The following is a 27,520-nucleotide window of genomic DNA, read 5'->3' as shown; positions in this document are numbered from 1 at the left end:
TGGTGGAGACACAGCAGAGGCTGGACGGGCCAAAAAAGATCTACTGCAATAATCCCTTGAATGTGATGAACACATAAATCCATAAATCTGCAGGAGAATCCAACCAACAGACGGAGGCAACCATCTTCCTGGAATTTGGAATTTAAATCAGATTTCTAATTAAAAAGGTAGGGAAGGATTTTTTTTTACTGATGATTTTATATAGTTTAATTCGACAGAGTAATCTCTAAAAGTAAACAAGTGACTTTAAAAGACAACTGATTTTGATCATGACATTTCTTTAATGAAAATATCTAACTTTGTTATTGCACAGTTATAAGCAGGTACAATAAATCCCAGGACACAACATGAATCCGTCCTGAGATGGGGATCGCTAAGTAAAATTGCCGTATTATGGGATAAAACCCATGCTAATTAGCTGAAACCTTTCAGTGTATAGAAAGTACTACTTATATGTAATATACTGAATGGGCATACGATTAAATAATATTATAAAAAAACATGTTAAGGACATTTTACAATTTGATTTACTTTTTGAGTTAGTGGATGGATGCACAGGGGGAGGAGACTGTAGATTAAAATTAAATCTGTCCATATTTTTAATGATAGTTGATCATCGATTGGCTAAAGCCATGCAACTTAGCAAGGGGTATTTATAATAATGATAATAATACATAGTATTTTGAAGCGCCTTTCAGGACACCCAAAGGTCGCTGTACATATGAGTAGGACACAACAATAAACGAAGAGTAAAACAAGAGTAAAACAAGTAAGCAATAAATAGCCAATAAAATACATTATAGTTAAAAGGGGTGGTGTATGAGCCATATGGTCAAGAATAGGCAAGTCTGAAGAAGTGAGTTTTGAATCCGGATTTGAAGGTGGACAGGGTATTGATTCTTGTGCCTTCTTCATATGTCTTGCTAATCACAAGCTCCGTTTCCATGGTTATGTTTGCTATTCTCCCTTTGGCATCCCTGCACATTAAAAATTATAATTCAGAATGGACGAGCAGAATTTTCTGATTTTTAAACTGTGTAGTAGCATTCATGAGTGCCATAATTAAGTCGAAAGTGGTTTTTAGGCAAGCTTATTGCTTAAGAAGAACCGCCCGTAAAACATGCTGATACTTTGAGTGAACAACGGATGACACTAATGCACTTTGAATAACCAAGGAACAATCAACGTTGTCAATACAAAATGAGTTAAGATTAGTTATATTTGGTAGTGCTGTATCTGGATTTTCATAATGCCATGATGCAAATCAATCGCAGACCAGCATTTGCTATTCTATTCTATTCTATTCGTTTCTATTCTATTCTATTGTATTCTATGTGACAGCTGACAACTTCTCCAATTTTCCCCAAAATGTGTTCAGTTTCAGACACATCTTTTAAAAAGCAAAAAGGAGAAAACACTTTTCTGCAGTCCATCATCACATTTAAAAAAGGAAATACGAAACAGTTACTAGTTAGATGTTGAAAAATTTAACCAGTAACGTTATCTGAATATCTTAATAAAGCAGTAATGTCACTTGATTACTTTGATTACTTTTGGATTACTCCTATACTAAACATGTTAAAAAAACCCGAAATAAACATAATATAAATGTATTACATTTTGTTTACGCTAAACGAACAGTAAAACCTTGAAATATAATTGGAGGAGACAAGTTCCGGTAGTTGCTTGCAGTCCTACAATAAAGTGCTTAAATTTTAACCACACTCTACAGTTTAGTCAGCAAAAATAAAACTTTCCCTTTCAGATGGCAGACAAATTATGTTCTGTTTAAGTTTGCATTAAAAGCACATAAATAACCCAATATTGTTTTTAACACACCAAGTGTTTACAAATTACACTTTCAACAAACTCTGGGATGTTTTATGTCCAAGTTTAAGTTTTGCTTGAAGTGGGGACGCAGAGCCTCTTGACAATATTCAGATTTACCAGGCTAAGTAAAGCATTCTTACACTATAAAAATACAGTGATCGTATAGTAATTTTGAACAGCATTTAACTGCATAATACAAAAAGACAATAGATCAGATGTACTAAACGTCTGAGTGCATCACTCGTGCACAACTGCACTGACCTTGCAAAACTGCAGGCTGACGCCATATCAACAAAATTATTTCCACATTGAAGGAGAAATACAATACAGACACAAAGGGAAAGGATTCTTCCTGCAATACAGTGTATGAGCTGGCCGTCTGTACAATTTGCGCAATGGATACATACATTACTACCACACGTGCTGCATCTCTTTCTGTCTCTCAAGTGTCAGCAACTGAAATTATGATAGACAGTCTATAGGTGCATTATTTATTTGCAAATATAGTTTAAAATAAACTTGTAATCCTACAAAGTAATGCCTATTTTAACAAAATGTACCTGTATTTAGATTGTCTTTTTTTTCTGTAACTTTAACGGAATACAATAAATTTTTTCGGGGTATTCTAATTAAGTAACGCCGTTACATACAGGTATGTTCCGTTATTCCCCAAACCTGATTTTCAAAGGCCCCACTGAATTTTCCTTAAGACGCTCCTACACAATCCAGTGTTATGCTTTAAGTCAAGTCAAGTCATGTTTATTTGTATAGCCCTTAATCACAAAGAGTCTCAAAGGGATGCACAGATCAAAGACTATTGCAAACTACAGACTATTATGGTCAAATAATACAAACATTATGAACATGAAATATCGGTTATTCATATGCTATAGTATAGAAGTGTGTTTTAAGCTATCTGTCACTCAATAATCTTAAACAGGTGGTGAATACGGCCAAACCGACTACTTGCCTGTTTGACCCGCTTCCGGGTTCGCTGATTAAAGGTCTTTTTGGGGTCCTTGGACCTTCATTTCTAAATATTATAAACATATCACTCTATTCAGGTGTAGTTCCAGTGGCTTTTAAGTCAACTGTTAATTAACCACACTGAAACGACCCAACCTTAATCCAGAAAGCTTATCTAATTATAGACCTGTGCCGAACCTACCGTTTCTTTCTAAAGTCATTGAAAAAGTTGTTGCACAGCAGCTGAATGATTTTATATCCGAGAATCAATCCAATCAGGATTCAGGGCTGAGACAGCCCTGATTAAGGTAACCAATGATCTTCTACTGGCAATGGACTCCGGCGCTTCATCACTCTTGCTGCTGCTGGACCTTAGTGCTGTTTAACGCAAGGTTGTCTAAACTTTTCAGAAAGCGGCTTATTTGGTAAGCTGAAAATGTGTGAGGACCGACTATTCAGCCTGACGTTCTTTAGAACTGTTTTTAATAAAGTTACCCTCCGTGAAAGGTTTGCAGTGCTTGGTGAACAGCGCCGGGACCTCGTAGCTTTCCTTTGTAGCTCGCCTTTGTAGCATTTTCATTTGAACCGCGGGGTCTAGTGAAAAACCGCTGGTGTTCTGTTAAAACAGCTTCTAATTGCTTCACCTTTTCACAGCATTTGTTTCCAGCTTTTTGCAGTCAGCATGTTTTGTCTGGCAGTGCCTCTTGATAATGTATTATTTAAAAAAAGTCAGTCTCTTGGCAATTTAGCGTCGGTGCTCATAGTCAACGGTCATTTTTCATTTACAGTCGCATGTCGGAAATGGGGTGGGCTAAAATTCTCACAGAAAACCAAGAGCAAAATGACCTAAAGCTTACTGCCATCTTCTGGTGAAATGGTGATTTTTTTTTTTTGGTACAAATTTATATCATACTGCGGGCCACATGTTATTGATTACATGACAGAGGCCGCAGTCCAGTAAACATTTGATCACAGAGCAATAGTGGCCCCCGAGCTGGACTTTTGAAGTGCCTGCTTTAACCGTTTTGTTAATTCAAATTAAATTTCTCTTGACATTAAAGGTACAAAAGCACTACAGCGGTGGTTGAAACAGGGTAGTGCACTCTCTGCACTAAAGTGTGTGATCTGTTTGAAAAGCGGGAAAAAAACGTCACAATTGACGTCCATTGTGGTTGGATATGCCGTGAGAAGGCTTAAAAAAGAGTAAAAAAACAAGAAATAAAAAAAAGCACCTCTACCGGTGGGCCGTGTCGCCCGCGATGAGCTCACCTCGCGTGAGGCAGTGCTGCCGTTGAGTCACCTGAATTGGGATAAACAGAGCAAACCGTGTGGTGGCCTCGGTCAGACGACGTAAATGAAGCGAGTCTGTGTCCCGTCTCCACCACTTTTCCTGCTTATTAGCCCGTCTGGTTTTGACCGACACCGTCCCTCTACTTTAACCTTTCACCTGTCGCCCTTCACATCACCAATCCTTGGTCCAGAACCTCAAAAACATGGGCTTCATCTCCAAAACGTTTCCATGAAAGTTGGGCTTCCTACAGCTTGCCACCACATCCAAGCTCGGTTGCTTTACAGGGGCTGCCAAATGCTGTCTTTTATTTAATAGTCACCAAATTACAGTCGTTGGGGCCTAGTGCAGGACCCGCCTAGCTCTCCAGGAGTGTGGACCGCTGTTGTGTGGGCACCGGAGAAGAAGAATAAACCTTTATTAGTCCCTCATTAGCAACATTTCAGTGTTACAGCTGCAAATTATTTCACCACAGAAAACCCTCCAATCATTATGCATGTCAAGTCAACTCAACTCATGTTTATTTGCATAGCCCTTCATCACAAGAAGTCTCAAATGGCTGTATAGACTACAGACCATCATTACAACATCCCCTCATCTGAAACCTACATGAGGGCAAGAAAAAACTCAAAAAGGTAATGAGGTAATCTCCCTTCCCAAATGACCAGGCCATAATGGATATAAAGGATATCAACAAACAATACACAGATGTTGTCATTCATAAGCTATCAAATTTATGTGTGTTTTAAGCAGCATTAGCTCAGGAGGTAGAGCGCTCGTCTTGGGATCAAGAGATCGCAGGTTCGATTCCCGGCTCCTCCGTGTTGTATGTCAAAGTGTCCTTGGGCAAGACACTGAATCCCTAATGCCCACATTAAGCAGGTTGGCGCCTTGCATGGCTGCACGGCCGCTATTGGTGTGTGAATGGGTAAGTGTGAAGCATATTGTAAAGCGCTTTGGAAAGTCTTTATTGACTTGAAAAGCGCTAAATGAATGCAGATCATTTCATTTAATTTCATTTCTAGATTTAAACAGTTCCGCTGAGGTTGCTGATTAGATATTAGAGGGCAAAACATTCCACAGCACTTAGTGATTTTGATGGTAGGCTAATATAGCTAAAACAGACAAAGACAGCCATCATCATCATCGGATGATGGAGAAAATTGATAGGCAACTCAAAATGATTAAGTTAGTATTCCTGAACAAAATATAATTTCTATCACATGATTCAGATACATTATTTTTACGCAAGTAGACAAGGCCTCATGGCCAGCCTCTGCCATAACTCGTACTATTTAATTAATGCACTTCATAGACCAGTGCACTTTACATATGAAATTTTTCACGAAAAAAAAATAAAAATTGAAGGTGCCCCGGTGCGTTTTATAGTAAGGAAAATACAATAATCTTATAGTTCTGAATAGAGTGATTGAAATGAAAACATTTGAGGTCTGTTGTATTCATTATATACTTGTTTGTTGTTATCATAATGTGCTCAATGAAAAGCATAAAGGACTTACAGAACTTCCATGAACGAAACGAAGGTTAGCTAAACCCATCGCTCATTTTTCTTCGTTCCCTCGGATTCAAATCCTTTTTGATGTGCGTGCAAGATTTCTCCTCTGGCCTTCAGGCTAATACTTGTAAGTTTATCTTTGTGTTGTTGTAGCTTTATCGGATTGTGCTTTATATTGGATTTCTGTTCGGAATAACAGTAACTTGTTTCAAAACACTTTTCTGTCCCACCATCCAGCCTGGGCTGTGAATAGATTCCACCCCCTCAGCATAAAATAAAAAGTTACATCTACAATCTGCAATTTGCAGTCAATTGGAGCGCTTGTCTTTCAGCTTCAGTGAACACCTTCTGTTAGTAACAAAGGACAAATTTGGAGGGACAAAAGTATGGAAAAGTTTGCAGAAGTTACTGAAAGGACTAAACCATATTAAAAGTACCGAACATATTTAAAAAGTACAGGAAAATATAAAAAGTAATACTGAAAAGTATGAAAACATACGGAAAATATGTTTAAGTACTGAAAAACATTGAGAAATAGTTCAAAGTATAAAATAATACTGAAAAGCAATTAAAAGTTGAGAATGACCACATTTAAATCAAGTCCTAATATTATACAATTCTCTAAAGAAAACACATTCATATATATACATGAATCTCTTTTGTTTATTTTAATTCCTGTTCAATAAAATTAACTTTAAAGAAATGGAGTGCACTTTTTGGGCTACACGTGTTGTCCTTGAGGCTATATAGCACACACTAGCAGCCTTTTTCTCTTTTAAAATTGTATTCAATTTAGAAATCATGCCAGTCTTGGGTTGTAGATTGATTCCTCTTAATTTATTTATTCTAAATATACACGTTTTTGAAACAATGAACAATTGTTTACTTTTGTTTTAAAAATGACAATAGTATGAGGTTGTTTAGTACAAAGCAACCCACTCAAAACTGTCTTTTTTTTAAATAAACAAAAAAAAAGGTTTATTTTGTTTTGTACTGTATCCCCTAAAACTTATTTTCAAGACAAACCCCAAAATATGTTTTGAGGGTACAAATCAACTCATAAAAATATAGAATACTTGTTTAATACAACAAAAATTGTGTTAAAGTCATTTTTATTTCTATAGCCCTTAGTCACAAAGAGTCTCAAAAGACTGCACAGATAAAAGACATTGTCAACATAAAATATAGATTATTCATATGCTATAGAATAGAAGTGTGTTTTAAGATGAGATTTAAACATTTCCACTGAGGTTGCAGATCCAATCTCAGGGGGAAGAGCACTCCACAGCACCGGGACCCGAATGGAGAACGCTCTCAAACCTGCGGATCTCTTCTTGGCTCTTGGGATCACCAGTAGACCAGCATTTTCAGAGTGAAGGCTCTGGACCGGAACATAGGGGGAAATTAAATCTGAAAGATATGAGGGAGCAAGTCCATGCATGATTTTGTATAATATCAACAGAACCTTAAAATCACATCTTAAGTTAATAGGGAGCCAATGCAGGTTAGCTAAAATCGGGGTAATGAGGTCAAACTTTCTGGTCTTAGTTAAAAGCCTCGCTGCAGCATTTTGTACTGGCTGAAGGCTCTTGATTTTGGACTTCGGGACACAAACGCATGAATAATAATCTCCGCATCCAACTAAAACAGCATAGGGCGAATTATAGCAATGTTGGGAAGATGGAAAAAAGCTGTTCTAGTGATAGTCTTAACATGTGTTTGAAAAGAAAGATCGGGATCAAATATGATGCCTAAATTTTTGACTGAGTCACTCTGGGTGATATTGCATTTGTCAATGTTCAGAGCAGTTTCTGAGAACAAGTCACGGCTTTTAGATGGACCATTAACTAACATTTCGGTCATTTCAGAGTTAAGGCGCAATAAGTTGAGTGACATCCATTCTTTTATCTCAGTGAGGCAGGCCTCCAAATTTCCACAGTTTAGTGTGGCAGATTCCCCCATCGGAAGATATACTTGAGTGATATAGATATATAGATATAGGATGTTTTGTAAAAAGTCACCCACTCAAAATGGTCTACTTTCTGTCTACAAGAAAAAGGTCTTATTTTGTTTTATATCCCTCAAAACTTGTGTTGTTTTTCAAAACAAACCCACAAATATTCTTTGGGGCTAGAAGAAATCTACCACTACACGTGAGGCTTTACATGGATCATTTTTCTCTGTACTATAAGTCCCACAAAACAACCTGGACAGGGGACACTATGCTTTCAAAGTAATGCGCATAGGTAAACAGTTTGTGTTGTGCATATACTCTTATCCCTCCTTTATTGCAGTTAATGGGGACCAGAACCCTCCTCGATATGCAAAAATCCGCAAAGTAGCCCTACATCCATTTTAATGTTAGTTAAATTGGCACCTGTCTGAATGGAGAATGGAGAAAAAGAGCTGCTGAGCATGACACATATTTGCTTTTTCTGCCCCCACTCTTAGCAAGAGTCAATTGGGTATAATGGATCGCTGCCAAAACAATGAAACTCATTTAGGCAGGCCACAATGGCAAGCTTCAGCTACCGTAAAAAAAAAAAAAACACTCTGCCGGTCCCTGCTCTCAGCAATACCTGAATGGGGATCATGGATCAGCCGCATGGGTGCTGTTCATTTTAGACATAATAACAAAAAAACAATAAGCTACCATGCATGACACATATATGGTCTCTCAGCCAACGCTCTTTTCAATAGTTGCTTTTGGATAATAGATTCCAGCGAAAACAGTTCAGTTCATCTTAGGCCGCCACAATGGCACGCTTTAATGAACTCAGCAACAGTTGGCTGGGGATAATAGATCACAGTCCCAACTGTGCATTTTCTTTTTACTTGCCGCTCCCTACTTGCAGCAATAAGGGATTGAGGAGTGCATTTTGATTTTTGGTGGACAGAACAGTAAGAAATAGCCAACAGCCTGACAAAAATGTGATCTACTGGCTTTCGCTCTGAAGGAATATGCGATCAAGGATAATGAGGATATGAGAGCGGTTCAATTTTTAGTGGACAGCATGGCAAAAAACAGCTGCAAGGCCCTACACTAATGTGCTCGCAGCAATATGTGATTGGGGATAATGAATAGTGGCCAAAACTGTGCGTTTCATTTTTGGCTGGCCAGAACCTCAACTCCTGACAAAAGTACCTTCTGCATTCCCAACTCGCATCAACATACAATTGGGGATAATGAATCTAGGAATCCTTTTCATCATGAAACACAAGGAGACCCAAAGTACAAAGCGCTGAGGAGTGAGGTAATACCATGAAAAATGTCAACAAAACCATGTGAGTCTTTTTATTTCAAAGATTTACATATGTAGGGGAGACCGGGTACAGTTGTAACAGTCAAAGTTTGACCAATTGGAAGAGAGTTTTATGGATGCCACTCTTTTCATTTTGCCCTCACAAAAGACTTTTAAGTGACATTGTCTTAATGTTACAGTCAATACATTTTCAGGTAAGATTTCAAACTTTTTTCTTTCTCACTGTTTTTGTTTCAAACAGGCTTAAGACGGACAAATGTCTGGGACATGGCTGTAATGTCCACATTCTTGGATTTAATCCTATGTATTTTTTCATGATGGCTAACAACCACATGGAGAAAATGTTTCCTCAATGATGGCTGATAGGTACGGAGACAGTTGAAACACATCCAATTTGTGTACAGTCTGGAGAAATGCAAGGGAAAATTAAAAGAAAGAAAAGAAAGTTTATGAAGTGTTTTGATTGCAAGCAATTTGCCCACGAAGGTATTAGATAGATAGATAGATAGATAGATAGATACTTTGTTCATCCCCGAAGGGAAATTCACATTTCCAGCAGCATCCCTGAGCTGAGAACAATCGAGAACAATCGAAAATAACACGGGAGCTGCTGGAGTGGCTGCCATTCGTGACGGCGCCGGAAGAAAAGATTCAATTTGAATTGCCTTATACTGTACATTTGCCACAACTACTTGTTAGAATCTGATTAGTAATGCTGTCCATACAACAGATAAACATGAAACAATCATTTTGGTCTATTCCATGCTCTTTTTGTCAAATATTTCTATTAAATAAAGAGTTCTTCAAATATTGTATCATCTGGAGCGTATTTGTAATAAAAAATCACTCTGTTAAAACTGTACTGGGTACAGTTGTTAGGATGGGTATCCATCTGTTTGAAAGACAGTGACAGACTTTCGGAGCTACTTAGCAATGTACTATATATATTTTCCCATAAAAGAAGAAAAAATAGAACATATATAAAGGTTTGAGAGGACTAGCACAAAAGATCATAAAATGGGGAGGGAGAAAGCATAATGTGTTTTAACTGTACCTGGTCTCCCCTATTTGTGATTCATCTCTTTCGTCAGGAAGAAGAGATGATGCAACTCAAACTGATCAAATGGAAAAAGACTGTAATGGGCCAACATTTTTAAAGGGGCGATCTATTTTCAATAGCTATAGTGAATTTGGGCGTCAGAAATTGAAGTTGTGGGTCTTTATCGTGCGCCATTGTGTGTCGTCGTGGCCGTGTCCCGTTGGCTTGCTTCTCTGAAGCCTCGGCTGTTATTTCTTTGCCGCAAAACGCTATAATTTGCCTGCTATTTATACTGCAGGCAACACTCGGCAAATCCAGTCCACATCATGCAATGCTTTTATTTTTCCTACTCATTTGAAGTGGAAGAAAGGAACTGTTATTTTGGAGCCTGGTTCTTGTAAAAATGGTAGAAAATAAAAGTTTTATTTATTTTACGGAAAAGGATTGGAACATACGAGTATTTTGTAAACAAAAACTTTCAACAACTGATTTTAATTATTTATTTTTGCAGCCGTTCTTATCGTAGCAATTTGTGATGAATTAATTTTAGTTTTCGTTTTTTTATAAGAAATTAGATCAATCAGTAGCAATAGTGTTATTTTTAACCTTTTTGTATCGCATTGGATCACATAACCGCATGGGTTGTCAGGCACCAACGAGTACACAACTCTGGACAGCCTTAATCCCCTGTCGTCAACTGGCCTGTTCATACGTTTGCTAAATTTTAATAAACAGAAAATTTTAGAATTAGTAAAACATTTTTGTTCCATTCACATTTATTTTTTGGTTAATTCAAGTATTATGTTTCCATTTTTCTAGGAAAAAAAAACAAGATGAAAATAAAGTAAAACTTAAGAAACAGGTTAGAATTCTAGTAAAAATCCCATACTACAGAAGCATTTTAACCAAAATATGTAATTTCCATTACTTCTTCAGCGGTGGTGACCACAAATACTTTATGCTGTCAATTTAGTGATAGTTTCAGCTTTAAACACATAAAGTTGGTGCTGGGAATACATTTGAAACATAGTTTAGACAAAAAGAGAATTAGAACAAGTGTGCCTTAGCTCAAACAAAGTTGAGAAACACTGAAATGTGGCGAAAGTTGACTTGATCTTAATGAAAAGTTTACGAAATGTTGTCACAGTCTAGAACCCCACCCCTCCTTTTTTTTAGGTGCCCCAAAGCAAAATGCAGTCCTGTCACTCCCTTCTTCTCTTGCTATGCGTGGCCTGGCCGTTCTCCCTGATTGCTGCCCTGCCGTTTGAGCAGAAAGTCTTTTGGGATTTTGGCCTGGACAGTCTGGACCTGGACATGAAGTCCATGATGAAGGATGACGGGGAAGGGTCAGCCGTGGAGGAGCTTCCCCCTCCTGAGGGGCCCATGTGCCCCTTTGGATGCCAGTGTCGCCTCAAAGTGGTCCAGTGCTCTGACCTCGGTGAGTTTGTTTCAGCAGAAAACAAAAGTACAAGCTTGTCAAAACAAAACTGTGGGGAAAAAGCAAAGCTAAGACAAAGGAGTCACAAGCTCTCTACTATGGAGGCCTCAGAGCAGGGTTAGGCAGAATACGGTCCGCAGGCCACATGCGACCCGTCAGGCTTTTTCATATGGCCCGCCAAACAAAAATGGTCAAAATATATGGAAGTGTTTGAATCTAGGCTTAAAAACATGTTGTTGACCTCATAAAGCTGTCAAACCGGACATTCTGTTATTACCTGTACTGTATTTCATGTTGAGGATGTCCGTGCATTGTCTGTTCGTTCTCCTCATGTTGAGTATTTTGGGGTTTTTCCTTGCCCTCAACTCTACAAAAATACTACTCCTAGTAATGCTAGAATATAGCAACAAAAATAAACAAAAATACAACTTCAGTAATATAAAAAAAAATACTAAAGATACTTTATATAGCAAAAATACGTCAATGGAAATACTATAGAAATACTACAGAAATTTCATAAAAGTACTACTATGAAAATATTACACCAAATTTACAAAAAAAAATACCACTACAGAAATACTACAAATAACAACAACAGTAATGCTACAAAAATACGATCATTATACTACAAGATTATATTATGGATATACTCCAAAAATACTACACATATAGAACTAAAATATAATTTCCATAATTACTATTGAAGTTCTACAAAATTACTATAGAAATAATGCAAAAAGGCTGCTATGTAAATACTACAAAAATACTGCAGCAGAAATGCTACAAAAATACTACAAAATAAAAATACAGAACTTTTACTAATATACTACCGAAATACTACACATATACAACTAAAATATTACTATGGAAGTTCTACAATAATATTGTTCCGAAGAAATACTGCAAAAATACTAGTATGAAAATACTACAAAAATACTGCAGCAGAAATGCTATAATACTACAAAATAAAACTACAGAAATTTTACAAAAATACTACAGAAATACTACAATTTGACTGCAGAAATAGAACAAAAAATACCAATAACATTTGTGATCCATTATCCCCTATCGTATATTGCTGATAGTGGAGGTGCAGTGCACACTTTTTAGAAGCAGCTCTTTTTTGCCGTAATGTCCACCAAAAACCTAACTGCATTCATGTGGCCATGATCCATTATCCCGAATCACAATTGGTGCGAAATAAGCCCGCAGAGGGCACGTATTTAAGGCCTGTCGACTCTGTTTTGCCGTTATTTACGCATAAAATGAATTGAACTTGCACTATTAATTATCCCCAATTCCCTTTTGCCGCAGGTGCAGTCCGGCAGAAGGCATTTTTTTGGGAGACATGGCGTTCTAAAATGAAACGCTCAGTTGTGCCCTGTGATTTGTTATCGTCGTTCAAGTAATATGGAGAACAGGGGCCGGCAGACTGCATTATTCTTTTCAGTTTGGTCAGCTGAAATATGCTATTGTGGCCTGCCTTAAATGAACTGAACTGCCATGATCCATTATCCCCAGTTGAATATGGCTGAGAGGAGGGACCGAGAGAATGCATATGTGTCGTGCATGGCAACTTTTTTCCCGTTCTTTATTCACTTTATTCACTTTTGCAGATTATTGCCAAGAGTGGGGGCTAGCAGGGTGCATGTTAAAAAGTGGGACTACTTAGCAGATTTTCACATATTTTGTTGGGATGTGGTCCTGTCCTGGTTGCCATGGCGCCCAATTGGTCCCTGCCGTGTAGCGCCAGGTTCTGTCACGGTTGCCACGGCCCCCAATTGGCCTCACCCATGGACACCAGCTGGAACGCGTTGACAGATTGCTCCCTGAATACCTAAACGCTGTCTGTGAGTCGCCTGGTGTCGTAGCGTCTGCGAAACCCTTGCTAATCTCTGTTGTGATACGTCAAGCCCTGTGAATCCCCGTTTTTGCCTTTGTTTCTGCTCTTGTTTTGCCAAGCCCTGTGAATCCCAGTTTTTGCCTGTGTTTTTTGCTCTCGTTTTGCCAAGCCCTGAGAATCACCGTTTTGCCTGTGTTTTTGTTCTTGTTTTGCCTTCACCCCGATCTGTTTGATTTTGACCACTTCCTTGTTCCGATCAATCTACTTCCGTGACTAATGATCCCTGGATCGAGTGTGCGCTCTTCTCCCCAATAAACTGTGAGTAACGTTACGCGATTAGGTTCTCCTTACTGTTTCCTGTTCTGGTTCGTGACAGGCCCTCATTATTCAAGCTTTTGTTTAACTTTTGGTGTCCAGGTCTTATCAAAAAGCCTTAAGGATCTTTATGTGGCCTGTAGGCCATAGTTTGCCCAACAGCCGGTCTAATAAATGAAGTTGTCCCTCGGGAAAATATATTTTGACCAAAGGGGATTATGTGTTCTAGATTGTGTGTGTAGATAAATGAGAGGATGATGAGGTTTAGTCGGAAGCCAAACGGCAGAGCTGCGGTGGGAACTGGAGAACTTTGATGGATTTTGAGGGCTCAAATAAGTGAAGCTTTGAGGACAGAAAATAAAATCAAGAGGATCTGGAGCAAATAATAGATACTTAGAGTATATAATGGGAGGAGGCATGCTGTTTCATGTTCAGGGCAACGGGTTCTAACAAGCACTTAGGAGCAAAATGTATGGTACAGAATGTACAGTTGCTCTGGAGATGAAGGAAATCCTAAAGGAGATCTTGATTTCAAAATACATCACATTTCAAAACGTTTTTTATATATCTCTGAATCTGATTAAATTTCAAACAGACTTACGCTGAACATTTTTTTCCTACCGATACTAGGGACAAGTCCTTTGAGACGTATTTGGTTCTCTTTCTCTCATTGACCTCCTCAATATTGTCCTCCCATGGTACAGTTAATTCCACGAGAAAGATCTGCTTAGAGATAAGCAGTACGTCAGGCCACAATGTTGTGGTGGCAATTGATTCTGGGAATTTCAGTTGCTTCCCCAGGTCAACTTTCATTTTAGTCTTTTGCTATTTTTGGCAAGCCAGGTAAGGTGTAAAGAGGGACCCAATAAAATATCTTGTTGCACATTGTAAAATGAAAACGCCATAAGTAGGTCACCATATCTACAATAAAAAAGTTGACAACTTTCTCCAAATTTCAGTTTTTCTTACAACTGTGGTGTTGATTCATCACTTTACAAACTCCTCGTATTTACTGCAGATAAATGTGGAAGCATATAATTTCCTGGATGCTTATATGGAACAGATGTGTGTGGGGCAGTGGTGTCCGGGGTCTGGCGAGGGGCCACTTTTGTCTGTCTGCGGCTAAACTGTTGAGTATTGTGGTTTTATAGGTCGGATCTGTGGTTCGGGGGTTTTGAGCCGCTGGAGTTTGCTTCTTCAGGCTTTGTTTAACTCGATCAACTTCCACGTTGTAAAATGCGTTTTATGGTCTTTAACTCACCTCCAGAGAAACAAGCTGTATAAAAACATTCAAAAGTCTTAACTTTAGTATTTCTAAGAAATGGCTGCATCATGGGTGTAACTAGCCCCGAATTTAACCCAAGCACCCTAAAAAATTAAAGCATTTTTTAAACTGACTATTCCTTACTAAAGGACTCGATTGGCCTAAATATGATGAAAGACACTAGATAAAAAAGTAAAACAAAACAAAAATGTGAACAAAGCAGCGTCGGAAATACTCCACCGCTTTGAAATGGTTCAGTCCATTTGTTGAGTCTGTGAAGGCTTTGTTGTATTACGATCAGAGTATGTGATACTGTGGTTCCATGCTTCTTCTGTATGTGTGTGCATACTTTATTAGAAATAAATGAGTAATAACTGGACACGGCGCAGTAATAGTCAAGTAAATTCAAGTCATGTTTATTTGTATAGTTCTTAATCCCAAGAAGTCAGTGTACAGACTTGAGGGCAAGGAAAAACTTAAAAGCCTCAGAATGAGGAAAGGAAGACACCTCGATAAGGGGATGTTGTTTTACAATTTTATTATTATTAGACTTTTCCAAAACTATTTATGTGTTTCCATTATTTTATGGTCTATTTAATTTTTTTGTTAACAATGTTTTATTTTTGTACAGCACTTTGTCTTCAGCAGTGGCTGTTTGAAAGGGCTTTAGTCGAGTAGTTGAGTTATCCCCCCTTCCAGGATGACCAAATGTTGCAGGGGTATCAACAGACAGTACACAAACATCATCAACATGAAATATAGGTGATAACAGAATGTCCGATTGACAGCTTCCTGAATTCAAAATCATTCATAAGCTATTGAAAATAAGTGTGTTCCACTGAGGTAGCAGTTTGAATCTCAGATGGCAGAGCATTCTACAGGAGAACACTCTAGAACCTGAGGATTTCTTCTTGGCTCCTGGGATCACTAGTAGACCAGAATTTTGCGAGGGAAGGCTCCAAGCAGAAAATCAAATCTGTAAGAAATGAGGGAGAAAGTCCATGCATAATTTTGCCGATTAACAACCGAACCTTAAAATCACATCTTAAACTGACAGGGATGCATTGCAGGTCAGCTAAAATCAGTGTCATGTGATCAAACTTTCTTGTCCTAGTTAAAAGCCTTGCTTCAGCATTTCGTACCAGCTGCAAACTTGTTAGACTTGTGGAGACCCAAGAATAGCGGGCGTAATAGAGTTTCTGCTTTCTGCTAAACACAAAGTGTAATGTGACGTTCACAAATGGGAGATGACACTCCCGAACAGTTTTGAATGATTCTAGATCACCCCAAAAACTCTGAAACTAGAGGGGCTGCATAGGTTTGACCCATGGTACATACTGTAGCATGTGATTTTATCTGTTTTGTGCCCTCTATTTTGTCAAAGGAACACTGTGTATCGTTTTACGCCTTCCAGTAGTAAAAATGACTTCATTAAAAAAAAAAAATATTGATATGAATAATAAGAAAAAATACATGATTTATTTGACATAAAATGCGCCTCGCCTATAGGAGGCTAACATCATCGGCAGCCATCTTATTGCTAAGGGTACCCCACAAATAAAAAACCTTGTGGAAGACTGGGCAAAAAAAAAAAGAGAAGAAAAATTGTGGAGATTTTTACTTTTCCTTGTACTTTATAGCACGCATGTTTGGTTGCACTGTACAACACAGTGACACTTAGTGGTCAAATAGTATACAGAGTCCCTTTTGTTTTGATTATTTTATTTGATTATTATTTTTTAGATCCACGAAGCTCTGAACCCGCGAACGTGGAACCGCGAAGTAGCGACGCCCCTTCAAAAATGCTTACAAAAAATAATAATAATAATAATTTTATTTTATTATTATTATTTTTTAGACCCGCGAAGCTCTGAACCCGCGAACGTGGAACCGTGAAGTAGCGAGGTCCCACTGTATTGTATTTTTCACTAAACCAGTAATTGCAGGAAATATGATAACAATCAAGAACACTTCTAGGTACAAAATAAACCTCAACTGAAATAATGGTAAAATTGTATAATCAAGACTAAATAAATGTCGAAGTAATAAATTACTGAAATAATGGAGAACTTATAACCGAAAAAATGATTCAATCATGACATGATATAGAGAGTGACATATTTCCATATTACAACAGTTTCTACGTAGATGTGTGTGTCTTAGGGCCCGGTCACACACCGTTTGCGTCTGTATCGCGGCTGAATCATGACCAGAAATTTCTGCCCGAAGCAGACGCTGTTGCCCGCGTTGAGATCGCGATACAGACGAGATACAGCCGTGCTTCACACGCGGCAAGAAATTCACACGCGGCCGCGCGAAAAAGTTTTGCGCTGCTCAAAACTTTAGACCACGGGTAACCGCGGGCGGCACACGCGGTACACGCGCGGATATGACGCGGTACAGACGCGGAACGACGTGCTACCGCCGCGGCCAGGGCGCGGTTACACGCGGGTAGGACGTGGAATTTTAGCGGGTAATCGTGGGTGGAGCACGGTCATAGCACGTTTGTTCTGCGTCTGAATCACGTGAATTAGCGTGTGTAACGCGTGTGACAGTCAAACGCCTTTCTCCGCGTATATTCAGCGCGATTTGCCGAGCACACGTCAGTTGTGCTCGAGACGTCAAGGGGTGAACATGGATCCCCGTCACCATAGTGACCTCGTCTTAATCCATTTTTATTTCTTGACATTTCTTTTCATTTCATAACAATAATAAAATAAAAATGAAAAACTATTACAATAATAACATATTGGCTTCTTCTTCGGTGCCATAGCTTGAAATCTTGATCTTCACGGGACTGTGTCTTGAGCGGTTATGATTTCTAAAGCCCGGCTCGGCAGCTTTTATACCCGTGGTCCACACGCGGAAAGTACGTGGAACTGACGCGATGAGGAAGCGGAACAGCCGCCGGCATCTGTTTCGCGGGCATACCACGGATGAACAGCGGGTTGGCCATTTTTGCGCATTTTCCACCGCGGGCAACAGCGTCTGCTTCACGGGCAGAAATTTCTGGCCGTGATTCAGCCGCGATACAGATGCAAACGGCTGTGTGACCGGGCCCTTAGTTATGTTTCTCCACCTTTCTGTAGTATTTCCATACTTTTCACTGTTTTTCAGTGTTTCTTTTCCCCTATACCTTTGAATATATCTTTTTACTTTTACCAGTCGTTTCAATACTTTACCATACTTTAGAAGTGGGGGACATAGTTTAAAGCGTTCTCAAAACGTTTGAAAAGAGATATTTTCTCTATTCATTATAAGTTAACAATGCCCAACTGAGTTCAAAGAGCCCTTATATATCTTTTTCCACCGCGCATATCTGCTTTTATCTTTTCATTGGTTTTCCAGCCACAAAGTGCATTACGCTCAAGGGAAGGAGGCCGGGAGGTTGGGGGGACAGAGTGATTTCATGTGCCTGGTCGTGTTTTTCTTTTATTCCAGGATGAAATTGGTGAAAGTAATAAAACGGTTTCAAAAACAATCCAAATTCCACCCAAACCCTCAAAAGATAAAAAAAAAAAACGAAGAGTTTCTTAGAGCGCAACTAACAATTTCACATACTTGCACACGCAACAAAAGGAGCCGCAGTGATGATTTCAGCCAGAAAATGGCATCAGCAAATAGAATAGTATGAAGTTACATACACCACCTATTAGTGTACTTTTTCATACTTTTTAGTCCTTTTAACTATTTTCAGTATTTTATTTTATGATTTTTAATTCCGTTTTGGTACCTTTTCCAAACCGTTTTCCACTACAAGTTATATTCCATACCTTTAACTATTTTTTTCCTACACAACTCAGTACTTTTTTACATGTATGACACTTTTCCAGAACGTTCACTCCTTCTCCCATACTTTTCAGTATAATTTAGTACTTTTCAGTACTTTTTCATCTTCTTTAATGTTTTTCCATACATTTGAATATCTTCCACTACTTTTTTCATAACTTCCACTGTTTTTTCATAATTTTTTTCCCCAACGTATCACTATTTTTCATTACTTTTCAGTACATGACTGTACTCTTAGTACTGTTTTCCAAAATGTCCACTAGTATTCAGTACTCCCACAGTACTCTTTCCAATTCATTGAGTCCTATTTCTGATATTTCAAATTCCTTGAAGCTTTTTCATCTTCAAATACAATTGTCTACTGGCTATTTTTTTGGGTAATGGTCATGTGCCTACTGCATCACCCGTGATAACGCAAAGCCCATCGAGTGCCATTTTGTGCCTTTTCCTTTTTGTTTATCATATGTTATATTAAATACTATATATGCTACCTAAATCGCCAACTTTGCCACTTTAGTGAAATTAAGACCAGATGAAGAACATCTGCATGTATTTGTGAGCGTCTCTTTATATGAAACCAAACCTTTATGGTCTACTTTCTGTGTGTGAGCTTCGTAGTTGTGCCTATGTCTATCTCTCATTAAAAAAAAAGACTCGGAATGCCAAAGCATTCATTTAACATTGGGTGGCATGGTGATAGGTTTCATGCGCCAGCTTTGAATTACACCAACTCCTTATTTCTCTACGTTGTGATATATTTAGCAGCGGTCTTTTAAGGTTTATTTTACACTACATACCCAGGGAAGTCTTAAACAGTCAACAAAACCATTGCTTATTTTTTTTGTTGGTCTCCAGGTCTGAGTGAGGTGCCGAGCAAGATTCCTGCTGACACCAGGTTCCTGGATCTTCAGAACAATCACATCCATGAGCTGAAGGAGAACGACTTCAAGGGCCTGACCAATTTATATGTAAGCAGAAGATGCTTGAAGAGTAGACCACCGGGTTACGACATTACTCTGTCCGAAGTGGGGATTGCAAAGTGAAATTGCCTTATAGCAGGGTATAGAAACCTATGGCTGATAATGACAATAGATTCAAAACGAAAATCATGTAAAAACTTCCACTTACGAGGACTGTCATGCCATTAAGAGATTTACCTGCTTTAATCGCCTCCTTTTGGAGTATTTGTCCAGATTGTTGATTGGTTACAGCCATATTCCTTGGAGATAGTAACAATGCGCTTGCCTTTTTCCTATTCCTTAATAATCAAGAGGTTAATTTCCATTGTTATCATGTTTTTGCTTCTGCGTTCAGCATTACTGCAAGCCTTTTGACATACAGTGAATATATACACTACAGAAAATACAGTAGTATTAAGAATAAATTAGCAAATTATTTACACTGCACACAAGATTCTGAATTGAACAGGGAAAAATGCATTGTGAGGGGATATATAGCCAATAACATATACCCATTTTCATGATGTCGTGACAGATACCAATAGCAAACCAGCAGTTACTGTACATGACATCGACCAACAGCCGACAGACATTTTAGAAGTGTAACCCTGCACTCACATCACAAAAAATTGGGAAAAAAAACATCTTATACAATTCCGTAAGGAGATAATGTCAAATTACAAGAGCTCAGGAAGTGGAACGGTCATCTCAGGACTAAGAGGTTGCGGGTACTCCTCTGAGTCTATGTCTCAAGTGTTGGTTTGGATTTTCCTTTTTTGGGCAGGGACTCTCCCTGAGGAACAACTACATCTCCAAGGTCCACCCAAAGGCTTTCCTGCCTCTCAAGAACATGCAAAAGCTTTACTTCTCTAAAAACTTGCTGACCTCCATCCCCAAGAACTTGCCGGCCTCTTTGGTGGAGATCAGGATCCACGAGAACCGCATCAGGAAGGTGCAAAGCGGCGCCTTTGCGGGACTGGGCAACATGAACTGCATAGGTCTAAGATCTAAAAAATCAAATGCGCTTTTCCTCGCTAGGCCTCTGTTCTAAATAAAAGATTCTGTCTTCTCTCTTGCAGAAATGGGCGCAAACCCCATCCAAAATAGTGGATTTGAGCCTGGTGCCTTCAAGGGTCTCAAACTGAACTTTTTGCGCATTTCTGACAGCAGGCTGACTGGCGTGCCTAAAGGTACAGTTACAAAATAATAAATAAAAGTCTAATCGGATTCTCCGGGAAACGACATATGATTTTCATTTCTTTCAGATCTTCCTGACAGTCTCCACGAACTTCATCTTGACCACAATGAGATCCAGGCAGTGGAACTGGAGGACCTGAAACGCTATAAGAACTTGTACAGGTAACCGTTGAAACATGTTCCACAATCAGTGTTGCGCACGGTATTTAAAAAAAAAGGTTGATATAGTTACTTACTACTTTTTCCAAATAATAGCTGAGTTAGTAACTGAATTATTCTACAGTAAAAAAAACTAATTACCAGGAAAAGTAACTATTTCCGTTACTTTAAAAAGAAATAATAAATAATTTGAAATTTTCATAGCAGTATTCGAGTCAGATAAAGAAGAACAGACAGGTAATTGTGTAATAGAACCTTGTAATATTTATTTCACCTCACCAGCAACAGATTAATCCTACACTTGAAGTGTAACACACAAGAAAACGTACATAAACAAGCACGAAAACATACATAAAAAAAACGCCCCAAAACGTACGTAAACAGGCAAAAAAAAACACACACACACAAAAATGTACAAAAACACATACAAAAACGTTTTTGTTCCAGGAATTTTTTTTTTAAAATGAGCACAAAAGATTCACAAATGAACATTTTCTTTACTACGTTCTAACTTTTGTGAAGTGAAAATCATAATTAAAATTTGCAAAATATGTGCAAGATATACTTTTTTCTATATAATTAATTATTTGTTGTAGTGCAATCTTAAGTAGCTTCATCAAACAAAATATGTTATTAAGTATACTTTACTACTGAATGGGAGCAAATATAGAGACCAATGGCAAGCTTTTGCAAAGATAAGATTGGGCAATTTCCTGCAGCACACTGAACGAGGTCTCACGGCACGCTAGTGTTCCCCGGCATACTGGTTGAGAAACACTGGAATGGGGGATGAATAAGTAATTGAACTATTTGATTAATGAGAGTCAAATACTAATTAATATCAATTTTCATCAAAACAATTTAAGTCTGTTGTGTGTACAAAGGAACACCGAAGGCAGGAATAGCACAAAAACATCAGTTGTTTTATGTACTGAGGTACTTAACTTTTAAAATTTATAGTTCAGTGGGTTGGATTGAAAAACAGCAGACTGTAGTTTGCCCACCCCTGTCTAAGGTGTTTACGCACCATGAACCGAATCAAATTTTTTGTTGACGCAGTGTCTCCATCCAAGGGAATTGAGTGAGACTAACTGTCTCCATAACAGAAAACTGTTTTTTTTTTGGGACAATTTGGGCAAACAAAGAATAGAGTAGCCTGCCAACAGTCCTGACCTCAAGCCTATATGAAACCCTGGCGGAATCCTACTGAATGTACACAGAAATAATCTCCCAAAACACACCATTGTGAACACTTTATTTTTAGGTCCTCAGTTGTTATTTCAACGGACCTAACCCCTTTGGTGGAAGAATGCCTTCATAGGACTTTTACTTTTTTTCCATGTATGTTTAAAGTTTACTTTTGAATTAAATAAAGTGTTTTATATTGCGTGTGTTTAAATATAGCGCATTTAATTAAATTCAGAAAAAGCTGTTAATGTACCAGTCAACACAAAAGAAGATGTTCTTTAACATAGACTGGCAACGTCAGCGTCTGAAAAATTTGAAGGGAATCCTGTGTGCACATTTCCAACTCAGACAAGTAAACATAATTAATATACAACAGTGAAGAGAAATTAAAATACAGTTGGAAGGTAAAGTAAAGGTCTACAACTCATGTCGGAGCCTCGACAGACAACACCGAAAATGTTTGTGGCTAACTATGCATCTAAAATAATTGAAAGACTCTACGCCACATGTCGGTGGGTTGGATGACAAATTTTGAAGGGGGGTATGATATTTTTTTGCATTGAAGCACGACAATGGTATTTTCTCATCTCACCTCATAAGCTGCACCGCTTATCCTTAGTAGGGTCGCGGGGGTGCTGGAATCATCGGGCAGTGGCCAGGGGGACACCCTGAACTGGTTGCCAGCCAATCGCAGGGCACACAGGGACAGACAACTCGCTCGCTCATTCACACCTAGGGACAATTTGGACCGGTCAATACACCTGAAATGCATGTCTTTGGAATGTGGGAGGAAACCGGAGTGCCCGGAGGAGACCCACGCAAGCACGGGGAGAACATACAAACTCCGCACAGGAAGTCCGGTAGCTGGATTTAAACCCACACAGGAGGTTCCCAAGACCTTGGAACTCTACCGCACACGCGCTAACCACTTCCCACCGTGCTACCCACAATAGTATTCTATTTTCTGTCACCGTGCATCGTATCAAGATTGAAGCCAAAAGGATCTTGAACCGATGAGTCTTTTTTTCCCAGACAATTCATCAGGTGTAAAATACTTGCAGAGAGAACCACAATCAAAGTCAAGTCCACTCCTACTTCTTGTGCCACGTGTCTTCTCTCTCCTTTCTCTCTGTCTCCACTAAGCTACCAGCACTGTAGTGCTGGGGCTCAAAATAGCATGGATAGGAAACACATTTTATTATTACTCTGTCTCAGACATCTTGGCATGGATCCCCTGGTATGACGTTTTTACCCCCTGGGGGTCTGTGGACCCCACTTTGGGAACTACTGACTTAAAAAATGCACCATGTGCCTATCAATGCCAAAAACAAACCTGCACCATTGATGTAAAGTGCATTAATAATAGTAACTCCAGGTGTAAAGACTGATCAGTCACAAGTGGACACTCTCCAGCCACTCCCCTCAGGTTGGCCCTCTCTATGGGGGAAATGGGATGAACCTGACAAACCTGCGAAAAGATGCTGATTTCCTGCATAGAAAGACACCAATTTCCTGAGTATGTAGCATATAACAGCAAGACATTTTCACTCTAGGTTGGGACTCAGTTACAATCACATTCGTAACATCGAGGCCGGAAGTCTGGCCTTTGTGCCAAGACTCAGAGAGCTGCACCTGGACAACAATCGTCTCTCTGTGGTCCCCAAAGGTTTCCCGGATATGAAGTACCTGCAGGTGAGTCTCCAACAACCGTCAGCAGCGTTGGAAGGATTACTTTAAAAATGCAATCCGGTCGAGTTACTAATTTCGTGTTGAAAATATTTAATCAGTAACTTTATCCAAACACTGTAATGTAAAAGTAATGTAACTTTATTACTTTCACATACTTTTGGATCACTGTAATAATAAATATGCTAAAAAAGACAAAACAAACTAACTATAAATAAAATTAATAAATTGTGTTTAAGATAAATGAACAATGTAACCTTGAAAAAGAAATAGAGGAAACCAAGACCAGGTAGTTGCTTGTAGTGTAACAAAAAAGTGCTTGAGTTTTAACCACATAGTATAGGGTATTGAAAAAATATAAAATGTTCTCTATCAAATGGCGGATCAGATATGCTTGGTTTTAGTTCACATTAAGACTACACCGAAAACCCAATATAGTTTTAAATATACAGTATGTTCAGTTTCTAAACTTCCAGCCAACTCTGGGACTTTCTTCAAGTCATTTTTATTTGTGTAGCCCATAATCACAAGAAGTCTCAAAGGGGTCTACTGACTACTAGTACCGACGCTGCCCTACTTACAAACGAGATAATGGTAAGTTAAATTTGTCTGTAAGTTGCTCCAGTGTTATGTTTTGTATGGAATGTATGTTTAAGGTTTATACTGTTTAAGTATGTTTAAGGCTTGTATAAGTAACCTGTATTGCTTTTTAAACTGAAAAATAAAAGTTTAATAAAATAATACACACTATAACGTTACAAAGCAGGCTGAATGATAAAGCATAGTACTGAAAAACAAAACTGCTCATTTGGCGTTGACATTCTGTGGTCTGTGAAGAGCTTTGAGACTCCTTGTGATTAAGGGCTATACAAATAAACATGACTTGACTTGACTGTAATGATAAAGATATATAAAGTTAGGTTTAACTTACTTTTGGAAGAGTTGGTCGACTTCCTCCTCCGTAGTAAAAAGTGGATAAAAAAACCAGACCAACAATTTCTCAACTGCATCAAGCTTTCTTATTCCACTTTCATTTCAAAAGAAACGGTTCGCCTTTTCTTTAAGCTTTCCACCAAACATATTGAATGGATGCACAAGGTATTAAACAACATAAATGTCATGGTTCTTAACATGCTAGAGATACAGTGCAGTGTGTATACACACAAACCAGGAAGTAGAAGCCGGATTTCTTCTTCGGGGTGGATGCTGGGTGACCTCTCACAGCGCCTCGCGGCGGACAGAAGCACTACAGCACTGTCCTCTACTCGGATAAAGGTGCACACAATACAAAAACTTACAGCAATATATATATTTGTATGTATATATTTGACATCCCGAAAAAAAAGTTTGTATGTACCGCTGTTCGTAACTCAAATGTTCATAAATAGGGGGGCGTCACCATCCTCTGATCGAAAACCTACATGAGGGCAAGGAAAAACTCAAAAACCTCAGCATGAGGAAATTAAGAAACCATGAGTAGGGGCCGCACATGAGGTACTCGCCCTTCTAGGATGACCAGGCTGCAATTGATGTTTCAAGGGTAACACCCTCTGTCTCTCAAGTGTCATTAATTAAAATTATGATTGACATAATTCATCTATGAGTGCATCATGTTTATGTAAATGTAAGACACATGTGAATGAGTGCATGAAGTTAATAATTGGATGCTTGAAATGATGTTGTAAAACATTTTGTTGTGATATACTGAGTTTCTCAACATGAATGAGGTTTATTATAAAAAAAGTTCAAAAATGAACTGGTTGGACATTCACTGTAGAAGGAAAAGAATACATGCAAGTACAATAAAGTAGAATAATACATTTTCGTATTCAAATTATTAATTCATTTTCTGCATTAAATTATTGTTGGTAATTTACTGATTAAAGGGATAACCACAAACCTGTCTTTTTTCATTTTCTCCTGTTATACTTTCTTTTTTTCTTAACTTCTTTATACAACATAATAATTCGTAATATAATGCATTAAAGCAAGTGAGCCGTTTGAGAGCCGACTCTCTTTAATGAGTTGAGACGAAAAAGCCGGTTCTCTAAAAAGAGAGCGGAATGATGCATGATGGGGAAATCCCCAGGCGGCAGATGCATGCGCACAGTAGCATCAAACCGCTCGCTTTGTTTGCAACGAAAAAAACGATATTGAGACTTGTTTTACTTGATTGATTTGCCATTTCGCGATAGTCGGTGTATACTGGACGGCACCCATAATTGACAAATTTGGGTTTTTCCGTACAGACTACCTTGTACGTCGTACACGTCTTAAAATGCATAATAAACATACTTTGTACTGCAAAAACGCACGGTTTGATGGGTATGTGGTGTGCAACATAAAAATGCTTTGAAATGAAATTGTAATCCTGCAAAGTAATCGTTATTTTAAAAAAAATTACTATTCATTTTATTACGTCTTCTTTCTATGTAACTTTATTTTTTTTTTTCGTATCCTGCTTACCTAAAGCCGTTACATATGTTCCGTTACTGCCCCAGCCCGACTGTTAGGCATGTTTTTGCAGGACACTTTCCTCAAACGTTCTTTTTTTTTGGCCCCCAGGTGGTGTACCTGCACAACAACTACATCGATAAAGTCGACACAAACGCCTTCTGTCCTAAAAAAGGAGGCACGAAAAGAGCTTTCTACCACGGCATCAGTCTTTTCTCCAATCCCGTCAATTACTGGGAGGTCCAGCCCGCCACCTTCCGTTGCGTGAGCGACCGGCTGGCCGTCCAGTTCGGAAACTACAAAAAGTAAAATGAGGATGTTTTACACCAAGGGAGAAGTGAAGGGGATCGTTTGAATCAGGGGTTTCAAACTTGCAGCCTGCAGGCTGATTGCAGTCCCCGTCATGATAGTCTGAGGCCCACGCAAATAAGGGATTCATTTATTACTGATGGATATAGTTTCAGATTAATTTTTAATGTTTTTTTAATCTCATTGTGTGTAGAATTATTCTATTTTTTTAAGAACAGTGGAATTATCTTTCAGAGCTTTGGACCGCAAGTAAATTTAGTTTGAGACCACTGGTTTAAATTGACTTTTTTTTTTTATTACGGGAAAAAAAAAATCAATGTAGAAATGGTTAAACTTTAAGATTATTTTTTATTAAATGATAACTTTCACTTGAGTGAATGATTCACATCTGGGATGAATGCATGGCCAATTACCAGTACTAAAATTAAAGAAAAATAAGAGTAAAATGTGAGATTACTGTTTGTTATTGTATTAAAATCTTCCATAAGAAAACAAAACAGAAAACACCAAATGATATATCTATAATTTGTTGAGTCCTAATATAAAAAAAAAAATGTGATTAAGTTTTGTTTTTGTTTTAAGATAATACAAATGAAAAAAAGAAAATATTCATATATATATATATATATATATATATATATATATATATATATATGTATATATATTATGAAAAAATGGGATTAACTTGGGCAACAAAGGGACAATGGGGACCAGAATGGCAAAACAACATTTTTGAAGTACTTTGTCCTTTTCTTCTTCTTTTTGGTTCAGCGGGCCGGATTACAAATGTATGTGGCCCGGTGCCAGTACTTTGCCCACCCCTTAATTAGAGCAACACACACATAACGCACACTGGCTTTGCTTACGGACAATAAAGAAAAAATATTGTGTACACACACACATAAAGGAAAGTAGTGTTGACGCATTGTTTTGCACAGTTGTCCTGCTTCCCACCTTGTAATCTGAAAAGCTACTGCTGCATGTGAATAAAGATATTTTAGAAATGCTGCAAGACTA

General features: G+C 38.3%; 1 protein-coding gene across 1 annotated transcript; it reads left to right on the top strand.

Moving 5' to 3' along the window:
- Nucleotides 1-27,520, top strand: LOC148370402 (biglycan-like). Its single transcript, XM_088330120.1, has 8 exons — nt 1-167; nt 11,079-11,340; nt 19,407-19,519; nt 20,295-20,508; nt 20,590-20,700; nt 20,776-20,869; nt 23,608-23,746; nt 26,306-27,520. Exons 2-8 carry the CDS (start codon nt 11,094-11,096, stop codon nt 26,501-26,503), a joined length of 1,116 nt encoding a protein of 371 aa, XP_088186246.1. The 5' UTR covers nt 1-167; nt 11,079-11,093; the 3' UTR covers nt 26,504-27,520.

This window comes from Urocampus carinirostris, chromosome 3, assembly GCF_059441175.1.
Source record: "Urocampus carinirostris isolate Australia breed hairy pipefish chromosome 3, RoL_Ucar_1.0, whole genome shotgun sequence".
NCBI classification, from domain to species: Eukaryota; Metazoa; Chordata; class Actinopteri; order Syngnathiformes; family Syngnathidae; genus Urocampus; species Urocampus carinirostris.
Note: the sequence above shows the minus strand (reverse complement) of the source record. Positions and strands in the feature narration are given on the sequence as shown.

Excerpts from the sequence above, each read along its gene's own strand:
- LOC148370402 (XM_088330120.1), top strand. The coding sequence starts at position 11,094 with ATGCAGTCCTGTCACTCCCTTCTTCTCTTGCTATGCGTGGCCTGGCCG. Across the intron at positions 19,520-20,294 it reads AGGGCCTGACCAATTTATAT|GGACTCTCCCTGAGGAACAA; the intron begins GTAAGCAGAAGA and ends TTTTTTGGGCAG. Across the intron at positions 20,701-20,775 it reads GCTGACTGGCGTGCCTAAAG|ATCTTCCTGACAGTCTCCAC; the intron begins GTACAGTTACAA and ends CATTTCTTTCAG.